This window comes from Zonotrichia albicollis, chromosome 3, assembly GCF_047830755.1.
Source record: "Zonotrichia albicollis isolate bZonAlb1 chromosome 3, bZonAlb1.hap1, whole genome shotgun sequence".
Lineage (NCBI taxonomy): Eukaryota > Metazoa > Chordata > Aves > Passeriformes > Passerellidae > Zonotrichia > Zonotrichia albicollis.
The window spans coordinates 4,854,553-4,867,145 of record NC_133821.1 but is presented as its reverse complement, the minus strand read 5'-3'; the positions used below and the strand labels follow the sequence as shown (position 1 = coordinate 4,867,145).

General features: G+C 41.2%; 1 protein-coding gene across 1 annotated transcript in view; it reads right to left on the bottom strand.

Annotated features, from left to right (window-relative positions):
- PKHD1 (PKHD1 ciliary IPT domain containing fibrocystin/polyductin) overlaps nt 1-12,593 on the bottom strand; it is a 240,494-nt gene that overhangs the window by 108,747 nt on the left and 119,154 nt on the right. The window contains exons 45-47 of the mRNA XM_074536510.1: nt 11,689-11,823; nt 8,447-8,582; nt 6,974-7,220 (exon numbers count right to left, since the gene is read on the bottom strand). Coding sequence (XP_074392611.1) covers nt 6,974-7,220; nt 8,447-8,582; nt 11,689-11,823 — 518 coding nt within the window. The remainder of the gene's footprint in view (nt 1-6,973; nt 7,221-8,446; nt 8,583-11,688; nt 11,824-12,593) is intronic.

Genomic DNA, 12,593 nt, shown 5'->3' with positions numbered 1-12,593 from the left:
CTCAGCCCCTCCTGGTGCTCCAGCCCCTTCCCCACCTCTGTTCCCTTCCCTGGACACCCTCCAGCTCCTCAATGTCATTCCCAGAGCTGTCCCCAGGGTTGGAGGTGCCCCAGCAGTGCCAGCACAGGGGACAGCACTGCCTTGGCCCTGCTGCCACCCCAGAGCTGGCACAGCCCAGGTGCCTTTGGCCTCCTGCCCACCTGGGCACACCTGGCTCATGTTCATGACCCAGGAAGGAAAAGGAGCAGGAGATACCTTACAGTCTGGAATCTCTAGGGTTTTCTTGACCTGGAATGTTGTGTCCTTGCCTTTTACATGAGTTACTTGAGGTGTTGCCACCCATAAATTCATTTCCGACTCCTGACAGGCTGCCCACCACCAAACCAAACATTTGGGGAACCTAGAAAACTTTTCAGCCCAGTGTACAAGTTAACTGGTGCAAGGACACAATAAGCCTGAGATACACCCCCTTGAAAGGATGTCAGTGTGTTGTTTTTTCACCTCCATGCCAAAAAGGCACCAGAATGGAAGTACCCTACTAATAGAATTACCAGCTACAATTAGCACCATTTCCACTTGCCCTAAATAGCCAGTGATTTCACTGTGCCCTAAATAGCCACCAATCTACCTCTCTTTAATGCTAATGAAGTAGAAGAGCGCTGGCAAACATGAGTATTTCTAATTCAGAGGATCCGAGGGAGCCTGCACGCATCATTAACATGGAGAGCTTCATTATCAGAGGAGAGCCTTCCCCTGAACTTCTCCTGGCTTTATTTGAAAGAAACTAGGAGGCAATGGTCTTAATGCAAAATTAACCCTCCCTTTAAACTGCTGGAAGCCTTTGCAAACTGTAAGGGGGGAAAAAAGGATGACTCATTGTGAAGGCTGTATTTTTTATATCGAAGCAGGTTTCAATTAAGGAGCAATTTGCTTTAGAAATATGGCAGGATTACAGGATAGGGCTTTACAGTCTGAGCCACAATTCACCAATTGTGACTGTATAAACTGTTATATAATTCAGCTCAAATGCATTGTGCAGAACTGCTCGACAGATATGGGCCACAAAGGATTTGTTAAGCCAATCAACAACATGGAGTAGAACAAATATTAACTCTCCTGTTTATGTTTACCATTAACTTATTTATCCTAAGGGTCCATATCTGTTTGTATGAAGGCAGGCGCTCTGTTTAGCTCTAAATGCTTTCTGTTTGTGTAATAATCCATTATGATTATCCCTCTTCAAAACAGGAAACAATTTAGCAGTGAACTTCAAATGGGACACCAAATGTTTATATCAAGAGTCCATGTTTATTGTTGGCCAAAGGGAGGCTAATTCAGAATTATAACCATATCAAACACTTTACAGGTTTAATCTTGGGCCCCAGACCAGTTCACTTTATTTTAATTGCCAAGAACTAAGAATTTTCAGCTGTTTTCAGTAAATGTGAGTATCTTTGTTGAGATACCAAGCTCATTATTCAAATCTGTCTTTTATTATGGATCCTTAGTAGCAGTGATTTTTTTTTTTTCATGCATGAGTCTTTTAGGAAATAACCAGATCTTTGACCCTGATCTTGAATCACCACCATGGGCTGAATTCTAAATAAAAGAAGAATTGAAATGGTTTCCCAGGAATAGAAAGGATTGTGACTGACAAGATGGATTCCTTCAGAGTGGAATTTCAGTTTGAATAGAAAGGATTGTGACTGACAAGATGGATTCCTTCAGAGTGGAATTTCAGTTTGCTATCCCTGCCTTCCAAAATCCCCCATGTCCTTAAAACATTTCCCCAGATCCTACAGTTTACAAGCTGATATTTTCAGTAAAACTAAAATCAGACAGAAATCCTGACCTGGAAAGTGTTTGGTAAAAAAACAATTCAGATGTCCTAGCATAGCAAACACCAGAGGAGGACTGCTTGTTCACTCTGCTTTTCCCACATCAGGCAGAACTCTGAAGAGTCCCTGGAAGTCCAAGGCCAAGGTTTGATTGGGCTTGGAACAGCCTGGGGTAGTGGAAGGTGTCCTTGCCCATGGCAGGGGGTGGAATTAAATGATCTTTAAGGTCCCTTCTAACCCAAACCATACTGTGATTTTAGGATCAATATGTTGGTTATTACAGGGAGTCCCAGCTGATGCACCTGGCTCTGATCTATCCAGGCCATAAGAAACATCCAACAGACTTGCCAGATTTCTCCTTGCCAGGAAAGAAAACTTAGGGCCAGCAAACATTGGCTCAATGTTAAATTTATCTCCCTGCACTAAGAAATACCTCAGATGATGGTCAAGCTGAGGGAGAAGGCTTTAAGAAATATCTTGTCCTGCATACTCATAACACTGTGCAGGATCTGGCTTTGCTGCCCATACCCCTGACTGCAGGGTGAATGGAAAGGTGTCCTCCACTGGGAAACAAATTTCTCTAGGTGGGATGTCTGAAATGCCAGAAACACAGCAGAGCAAAAGCTGACTCTCTAAAGCTGAGCTGATGAGTTGGTAACTGAACAGTCAATAATTTAATATTTGCCTTCCATGTTACATCACAGGAGCCCTCAGAGGATGGGTTACGGGGACAAGTGACCATGTAAGCTGCCCCCTGTGTGGGGGCACACACAGCCAGAGAGTGACTGAGGACATTGAGAGAAGAATTGTGGTTGTCAGGGTGTTTCACAGCAGGGAGATGTTCAGCTGAAGGCACCATGGAGAGTAAATATCAAAGGAAAGCAAAACTAGAGTAACCATCTGAAATTTCTTCACAATTCAAAGACACAGAGGTAGGGGGACACCAACCCATATGCAGTGGCTGGGTTTGCAGCAGAAATGCTGCCAGAACCTGGGACGTCCCTCTGGCTGTCCTGAGCAGCCAAGACCCCTGCCAGGGGTCACAGAGACCCTGGCACAGATCCCAAAATGCCCCTGTGGTTTTGATTATGACCCATGGAGCAAATTATCAAACTTATAGGAAGATCAGCAAGCCACAATAGTTTAAGTAGAATGTTAGTGAAGTTATCACAGGGTGAAAAAGTAGATTTTAGAGTTTTTGGTATGGGAGTTCAGGAGGCAAGATGGAAGGAACTGGGCAGGTCCAGCCTTTCTCCTTCTTCTTTTTCTTGGCCTCCATTTTCTGCTGTGTTGTCGGCACTTTTGGATTGGTTTAGAGTAGAAGTTCACTGTCTAACATAGGCGATAGGTATTGGGAAGTAATTGTAAACATAGTTTTTAGTATAAAGACATGACACTGCCCCAGGGGCAGGCAGAGTGCCTCTGATTGTCTTGCTGAGCTGACCTCGGCAGGGCAGAGGAAAATTTTTTTACAGATAAGATACAATAAACAACCTTGAGACAGAGAAATGAAGAGCCCTGACTCCTTCTTCAACAACCAGGCTGGAAAAGAGACTTTGGAACTTTTCTCCGGGTCACTCTGACCAGCTAGAGATCCCAACAAAGTGCATCACACAGAGAGAACGATAGAGGTGAATTAGGAATGAAACCTAAAAAGTTCATATTTTGCTCTGCAGCAGAAGAGGGAGACAATGAAAGCCTTGAACTACAAGACTGGCGCTGAGCAAGTCCAAGTAAAGCAAAGCAAAATCCACTGCTTCTCCAGTGAGAGAAGGAAAGCAAATTAGAGGGACCAAGAGGGAAACTCCCTTTTGGCAGGCGCAGCCACCGCGTGTTTGGAGTACCCTTCGCCGCAAGGGGCTGCCAGGCTTCAGATTATTCTAATGCTCTCCTCTTGTAAAAATTATGCATAATGTGAAGAAACTTTGAAAGTCACTTAATCATGTTATGACAATTTTTTAATGAAAATTTGTTTTAATATTAATAGAGATTCATAGTTTCATGATAATATGGGTAGCGGTGGCATTTGGAGCAGCCGTTTCTAGCCTGCAGCCATGCTGTGCTGTGCCATAGCATAAGCTCTGCTTCAGACTACTCAATAACTTTCTCACATATAAATTTATAAAGACTTTTATAAGCTCCAATTACATTTTTAAAAGACATAAAACCCCTCTTTAAAGTGTGCTTACGTGACACATTAGTTTAACTTTCAACTGGACTTTGTGAAGAAGGGTTTTGTTACAGCAGTGCTAGCTTGGAAATGGATCCCTATTTCCTTGGAAATTGTTGAGTGAAGTAGTTCAGGACAGAGAGTCACAAAATGTTCAAGATAGTAGTTCTCCTTCTCAGAAAAAAGCTTCCATAGTTTTTCTCTAACAAAACACTCATTTTCTCCCAAACACGTAGTTTCTTTTGGGGAAAAGTGTCAATACAACATATGCATCCCGGTAAATTAAACAGCACCAAGATAAACAGTCAATTGCCCACATTGTATCATAAATAATTGAAATTGTTCCAGACATTCTTTTAGCTGGCACTAAACATCCCTATCCCTGACAGCTCCCAAACAGGAGATCTTCCCTAAAGGTTAGTGCTGATGCAACATCCCTGATGTTTTGGAGACTAAGATGGTAAAAAATATGGCCATGCCCAATCCTTGTCAGTTGCTCTCAAGGTCAGGGAATTATCCTGAGGTTAAGGAATTTTTTTCCTGTCACTCACCTATCTTTATTCTCTTTACTCAACCTCTGCCAATTGCTCCTAGTCATGTTTAGCTGTATTAATCCTAAACTATTCCTTTTTTATTGCAAACACTCTCCAAACACATCTGGATAAAATTCACCCACTCTCCTTCTCCCACCCCCTTCATCCTCTGGTCATGTTTATTGACTTTTACTCTTCTTCCCCTCCAGCTCCTTTTATTCCCCATCCTGGTCCTCTCCCAGGTTCCTTTTGGAGCTTTATCTATCTGAACAAAGCCTCCCTGACTCACCACCCTCATTTGGCTGGTTCTGACAGTATTTCAATTTCACATGATGGTGATTTGGCTGCTGGGAGATGCTGATGAGAGAGGATCTGGAAGCAGCACAGAGAGGATGCTCACAGTCACTGGGGTTACTCTGCTGAGTTCACAGGAGGCCAGGCTAACAGCTGGCTTCTTCTTCTCAGACTGCCAAGGATCTTTGACATAAATTGACTCCCACCTCATGCAGTGAAATAAAGAAGCTAAATAAATACTTTCTTGAAATAAAACCTTAATTGAGAATCAGTGATATGGCTAATCATCAAATCCTGGAATGATTTTGATTGGAAGGGACGTTAAAGCTCATTTAGTTCCAACCACTTGCCATGGGGAGAGACATCTTCTACTAGATCATGTTGCACCAACCCCTGTCTAACTTAGTCTTGAACACTTCCAGGGAAATTCTCATGCAGTTTAGGTCTGGTTATTTAGGTCTGGTTAAGTCTTCCAGAGTGAACAGCAATGGTGCAGATGAACTGTTTGTGCTTGTTCCTTACCCGCCTTTTGATGCCAGAAGAAACAAGGTGTGTTAAATATCATAACTGACATGAATTATTAACAATTACATCGTGGCAGTATCCAAAAGGATCCAAATCACTCTACAGGCAACATTTAGAGAAGCTCCATCCACCCACACAGCATCAGCCCAAAGACCTTGCAGTCCATTTCATCAAGGTAAACAGAGATTAGAAAGGGAATAAATTTCCCCAAGACCTCACGGTTAACTGCTTAGGAAAGACACCAAGTACAGTTTTATTTTGCCTTCTACCCAATATTCTTTTAGTTACATGTGAACGACTCCAAGCTCTTAAATTTTTGCAGACTTTTGCTTTCATTACGAGACACAGTAACCACATGCAAAGCCTCCAGGTAACACAAAGTCTTATAGTTTTCTCCTTCAATGGAAAAGCTGATTCGTTTTCTGTTTGGGAAGGGGTTGGGGTTTTCCCCCTTCTACTTCTCAAACATTAATTATGAGCTAGACATGAATAATTAACAGCCCTCTGAGCACTTCAGGATTTCTGCCTGTGTACTACTAACCTGAGACAGCAAAATTTGGATAATTGTTCAGATTTTTGCTTCAAAAGGAAAGTGAAATACTGAGCAGGAGACTGAGAAGGGAAAATGAGCATGGGAAGAAAAGCAGGAGTGATGTTTAGATCTCTAAAAGTCTTTTTCACCTTTTTTCTTATGTCAGAAATTTGGAAGTGTCCCTCCTGGATGATAGAAGCGTTGGCAGTTCTTGGACAGCATTCCTCCATTGGATCCCCTCAGCTGCCAGCTGGTGAAAGGTAGGGAAAATTCCAGCTTGGGGAGACGAGTGAACTGGGACAGAACTGGGAGCTGTGCAGCCACCAAAGCTGATGGGAAGGACCTGGCTGTACCCCAGGACTGGATTATTATTAGAGCTCTTTTCAATTTCCCAGCCTATCAAATACTTCAGTGTGAATGTCAGATCTGACACAGCATGTCCAGGACACCCTCGTCCTTCTGCCATGTGTGGCATTTTCTGGGGTCCCCATGGCAGGAAGGAAATGATGAATCTGACTCCATGTTCTTAGAAGGCTAATTTATTATTTTATGTTACTATATAATATTAAAGAATGCTATCCTAAAACTATACTAAAGACTAGAGAAAGGATATTTACAGAAAGTTTAACAAGATAATAATGAAAAACCCATTACTCTCTCCAGAGCCCTGGCACAGTTGGACCATGATTGGTCATTAAGTCAAAACAATTCACATGAAACCAATCAAATGACCACCTGTTAGATAAACAATCTCCAAACCACATTCCAAAGTAGCAAAACAGAGGAGAAGCAAATGAGATAATATTGATTTCCTTTTTCTCTGAGGCTTCTCAGCTTCCCAGGAGAAGAATCCTGGGCAAGGAGATTTTTCCAGAAAATATGACAGTGACAGCCATGGAGTGACAGGCCATGGGAGACAGCACAGCAGATTAAGAGATGCCACTGCTCAGGCTTTAGACCTAATTTAGGACCAAGCAGAGAGGCAGCAGTCCTGACACTGAGTTCAGACCAGCAGCAATCTCAGAATAGCACATAGAAGCAAAACCCACGCTGTATTTTGGGAGGTGGAGCAATTACTTACAAATGAAGATCCATACGGTGGAAAACAAGGTCACTGTCACAGACACTGCCACCAGAAGCTTGGCTGAAGTTGGCACTGGCTGTGCAAGATGCTGCCAGGATATCTGTGGAAGGCAGGATGTGACTTCCCTTCTGTCCCGTGGTGGAGCCATCAAGGTCCTCAAGGATGGCAGAGTGAGGAAAGGGGAAGGACACTTGGAAAGGGGAATTGGTGAAGGTCAGATGTTCAGCTGTCACTGTAAATCCACCTGTGGGTGACAAGCAGCACGTCAAAAAAACAAAATGGTCACCTCTTGTGATGGGCCTGAAGAAAACTCTCTGGAGGAAAAGAGACCAACCTCATTCCACCTTACCTTTGGAAAAATGTCTGATGGGTCAACAAAATGGGGAGATCCGGGAAAATAAATGGAGATGGTTGTAGGAATAGCTATTGCTGTGCCAGACCAAACCTGCCCAGTACCCTGCTGTGACTGTGGCTCAGACTTGCCTGATCCAGGTGCTGCTCCTGGCTCTACCAGCATCTCCTCAGTGATTCCAAACATTTATTCACAGGCTCCACAGCCAAAAATTACAGTGACTCTTATAGATTCTGTCTGCCTTTGTTTAAGAGGTGAATACATGGTGTAAATGCACTTGACTCTTTTGTGTATGTGCAGCACTTGGCACAATAAAGCCTAGGCTGAAAAGTGAGTCTGGAGGATTTTTTCACTACTGAAACAGAGATAGCTACAAAAAAAGATGAATGTTCATGCAGGCTAAAGTTTATGAGCACATTAATATTTACAGAAATGTCAGAAAATCGTTGCCCCATGGACTGTAACAAGTCAGCTTTGGCAGGAGTGTTCTACAACACATGGGTTACTATTTGACTGTCCTATTCCCAGTTTTAGCTTGACTAAGCCAGATTTGACTATTCCCCCTGTCCTTTGATCTCATCTCCTGAGATCCTCTTCTATGTTATTGTAGGACAGTCTTCATTTATATATAAACACATTTTATTACAATACAAAAGGCAATTGCAGTTGGAACATTCTTCAAAGAGCCTTTGAGTGCCTCTTCAAAGCTCAGAAGGATGCTTAGTTTACACATTATCTCAGGCAAATTCACCTCAGGTTTAGGCTGGTAAGCAGTTTGGTGGAATTCTGTGAGGCAGTGTCACAGCTTTTAAAGAAATCATCACTCTTGAAATTTTACCTCTCAAAATGAAGTTGCAGAAACAAGGCAGTGTATAAAACCCATTTCCACTGAGAAAACTGTATCAGTACAAAAATCAGGCTATGTTTGTCTTAAAATAAATGGTATGTGTGGCTTCAACTGAGTGATGAAGCCATATCCAGAAAGACTGGAGACTACCTGAAATCTCAGCCTGTGCAGAGGAATTATCAATGGTCATCTGTGGAAAATATGAACTTGAAATGGCAGGGGGAAGCTAGGGATTTGGGAATCCTGAGAAATAAACATAAATCAGACTCACCCTGCCCTTGGTAACAGCCAGAACAAGTCCTGATTGCTGTGCAAGTGTTCACATCAAAGTTCCTGAAAGCTGTATTGGAGATGAGGAGCTGGTATCTTTTGGGAGTCCTTAGTCCTGCAGACATACAGGTCCTGTCCTGAAATGAAGAAATGAAGGAAACATCATCATGTGAGTCATGGAGTCCTAGAATGGTTTGGGTTGGAAAGGACCTTAAAAGTCACCTCATTCCAACTCCCTGTCATGGCAGAGACATCTTCCAAAAGACCAGGTTGCTTCAAGTCCTAACGTGGCCATGAACATCTCCAGAAATGGAATATCCAGGATGCAGCATTCGGGAATGCATGAGTGTGACTGCCCATAATTGTGGAGTTTAAAGGACAGCTGTAAACCATTGTTTGGCAAATTCTGACAATACTCATCCAATTCCCCATTTGAAGCATGACAGAACTTCCCCACTAAGATGATAGCATCACTCTTAAGGGCAGCTTGTTGCCCTTTGTTTGAGTTGTTGCATGGTTGTTATGATTGGACATTCCCTGGGGAGAAAGAATCCACCTAAAAGCCACAATGAGTGGTTTTTTACACCCCCATTTCACTTTACCTTTTTTGTCCAGCAAATGGGAATTTTTTCCTACTCTGCAAAGATGACCATTCTTATTTCTGTTCTAAGAAAAATCTGAGCACTGAAATTCAAAGGGATTTTGTGTGATTTGGCATGGAGACACACTCAAGCCAGGCTCTCTGTAAAGCTCTAGAGGACTTCAGAGTCTATTAGAACTTAAAAAGACAGAAAGGAAGAACAAAAGCCATGGGAGATGAAAAACACAATCAACAAACTGGATTTTGGGGTGATTGTAGTCCACAGCAGAGTTGAAGTGCACCATCCTCTGCCCAGCTCTCTTGGAAACAGGCTGGAAATAAAGATATACTTAAAGTTAGTGAGCAGCCTGGAGGAAGAAGGGCAGGCAGGAGTCTGTGATCCTGTTTCTGAGGCCAATGAATACTTGTAGAATATATCTCAGAAGCCATAGTAAAGAATCAATCAAGGAATCCACCCTATGTGAAAACACCTGCAATTGAAAAGAAAGAATGTAATGGACTCTTATAAGTACATTATTACTTCAAAGAGAAGGTGCTATATTTAATCTTTGTAAGACACTGTGGTTCCATCAGCTGTTTTATTCTGAGGTCAAAACATCAGCAGTGATAGTCCTGGCCCTTGGGCCCTCCTATTCCAAGTCACTGCTAAGCAGAAATCCCTGGTTTCTGGTAACAAATTGCGGAGAAAGTCTCTATTGGCTTTTTTCTTACACTTCTGGTTCTTCCATCCCACCCAATTTTCTATATTTTTAAATTAATTTATTTTATTTAAACAAATAGCAAATAGACCAGTGTGAGACAATAATTCCTCCCCTGTGTGTCTCAGAACTCTTGATTTTCCAGGAAGAAATGCTTCTCCTTAAATGGTCCCACAAAGACAGAGCTGCTTAATGAGAATATGGAGGACGCTTCTGAATGTCTTGGAAGTTAAAAAAAATCTTTCACTTTGTTTTTGCCAGTCCTGGATTTAGCTCTGTCACTAATGTTTCGATGGGTCAAAGCCCCAACTTTTCAATGCCTTGACATTTCCAGAAAACAACCTTGCTTTAAAAATACTTTTCTCCAAAAAAGTGGAAGGGCTAACAGAGAGGAATATCCAAGGTTCCCATTAAATTAATGTCATAAAGTTTTAATTGATATTAAAGAGACTTCATTATTAAAGGGAGAATTACATACATTAAGATGTAAATTATGACAAGGAGGCTCTTATCATGAGATAATCAAAGATAATCCCCCCCTGAGGTACTGAACGAAACAAGGCACAGTGAGACTGTCTCTAAATCTCTCAGCAAATACAACAATGGAGTCCTTCCATGGATTCTGAAAAGTAAAAACAAAGACATCCACCCCTTGGTGTCAGAGAAATTCACTGCGACATCCCTGGGACACTGCAAGGCTGGACAGGTGAAACCAGAATTTTATCTGAACCATCTACTTAAAGTAGACCTGCTAAGGAGGTTTCTTTCTGTGAGCTTCTAAAGAAAACTCATTTAAAATACTTTTTTTTTCTGCCAGTCAGAGAGAAAATTAATTTAATGAACAACAATAGAAAACTGAGCAGAGGTTAAAAAAAGACCTCAAAATCATGAACAAGCATCTGCAGCCAGTTGTAACTAAAATTCCATTGTTATCCATGTTATTAATCTGTTAACAACCTGGCAGCACCCAAAGGACTTCGTCCAGCTGCCTAAAGAAATAGTGGAAGAAGAACATATTTACTGCATAAATAAAATTACATTTTGACAGTATTTTTCATTCTCAAGTAAAAAAGTAACACTCTGTGTTCCAAGTGGACCAATGATGCTGAGAGAGAGCAGAGGAAACCAAAGTTGGTGTTACCCCTCACTATTCTCAAATCACTAAACTAAACCCACTTGTGCGTGGTTAAATGGTGCTAAATGCAAAAGGTGTGTAGGAATTTGTGTTAGAAAAGCCTGGTTAAAGAAAAATTGTTATTTCTTTGAAAAAGTCAGGTTTGGTGAAATTCCAAGATTTTTCTTATACCATCTCAATAGTGGAAAAAAAATATGAGTAGGAAAAAAATTTGCACTTATCTTGCTAAGATCCTTCAGCTTTTTGTGTTTGTGATTTTGCTTTCACTTTTTGCATGTTGTTTTAGAAAGAATATATAGGATAGGATTATGCCTTACAGTGTGAAATTTTATAGTAGCTTCTAATGAAAACAGAAAAAACAGAGTCCTTGTTTCAAATTTACTTAAAAAGAAATCTTAAAAGCTTCCATGCTGAAAGGAAAAGATGTTGGAAAAAAACCCCAAAAACCTGTAGACCTATTTTGGTTGGAAAAGCCCTCTAAGACCATGGAGCCCAACCATCAACCCAACACTGCCAAGATCAACACTGAACATTGTCCTGAAGTGCCAACATTTACATGTTTTTTTAAAACCCTCCAAGTGATTCCACTACTGCTCTAGGCTGTGCGTCCCAACATTTGAAAACTTTTCAGTGAAGATATTTTCCCCAAAATCCAGTCTAAATTTACTAATGTAACTTGAGGGCATTCTCTTATAAGCTGTTTAAAATCCAAGTTTTTCCCAATCTAGGTTCCTTTATTATTTCTCCAAATTCTTGTTGAAACATTACTGTGAGACTTAAGAGACATTGAAATTCCTTGCAGTTCTTACCTTTTGCCCAAGGTGTCCATTTAAAACGCTTTCAGACACAGAGGTGTTTCCCAGGCTTTCCACAATGTCAATGCCAAAATCTTTGCAAGCAGAAATCCAGAAATGCTGGAGCTCAAGGTTCCTGCTGCTGAAAATCTATATGAAAGGAAAATAAAATAATAATAATAGACATCATCATCAAATAATAGAATGGTTTAGCTTAGAAGGAGCCTTAAAGAATATTTCATTCCAATCCCTGCCATGAGCACTGACACATTCCACTCTCCCAGGTTGCTCCAAGCCCCATCCAACCCAGCCTTGAACACTTCTGGAATGGGGCACCTAAAAGAAAGAAGATTGTTTCTAAAGGGAGCCCATGGAAAGAAGCAGAATAAACTTAGTTATTTGTGTATTCTAGGTCAGTCACATACAAAGAAATCACAAGTTATGTAGACAAAACAAACCAACAACAACAAACCTACAAAACACCCTTTTACTTCTTTTCATACAAATAGCCTTTCCAGAGAGGGAACACATCAGCCTGAAAAATCAGACTGAAAAACTGGGCACCTTCAGAGGAAGAGTCATAGAGATGAGTGAGGCTATGTACAGAGAAACACATACAAACTGTTGAGGTCATCAGACAGGAATTAACAGGATCACAGTTTCCAAACTGTCAGGATGGGAAAAAATATGACATAAAAAAGGGTGCTTGGCTTTCAAAAATCAGATTAATTAATAGTGAGTCATATTAGCTGGAGAACAAAGCTAGACAAACTCAAATAAAAAAAAAGTGCAAAACGTTAAGAAGAATTTAAAAAAATCCCATGGAAACCATAAATTCTATAAAGGTAATCTATCTGCCTATTGCAATCTTCATGAACAGCTCAGATATTCTTGGAGAATTTTTTATTTGGCAACATGAT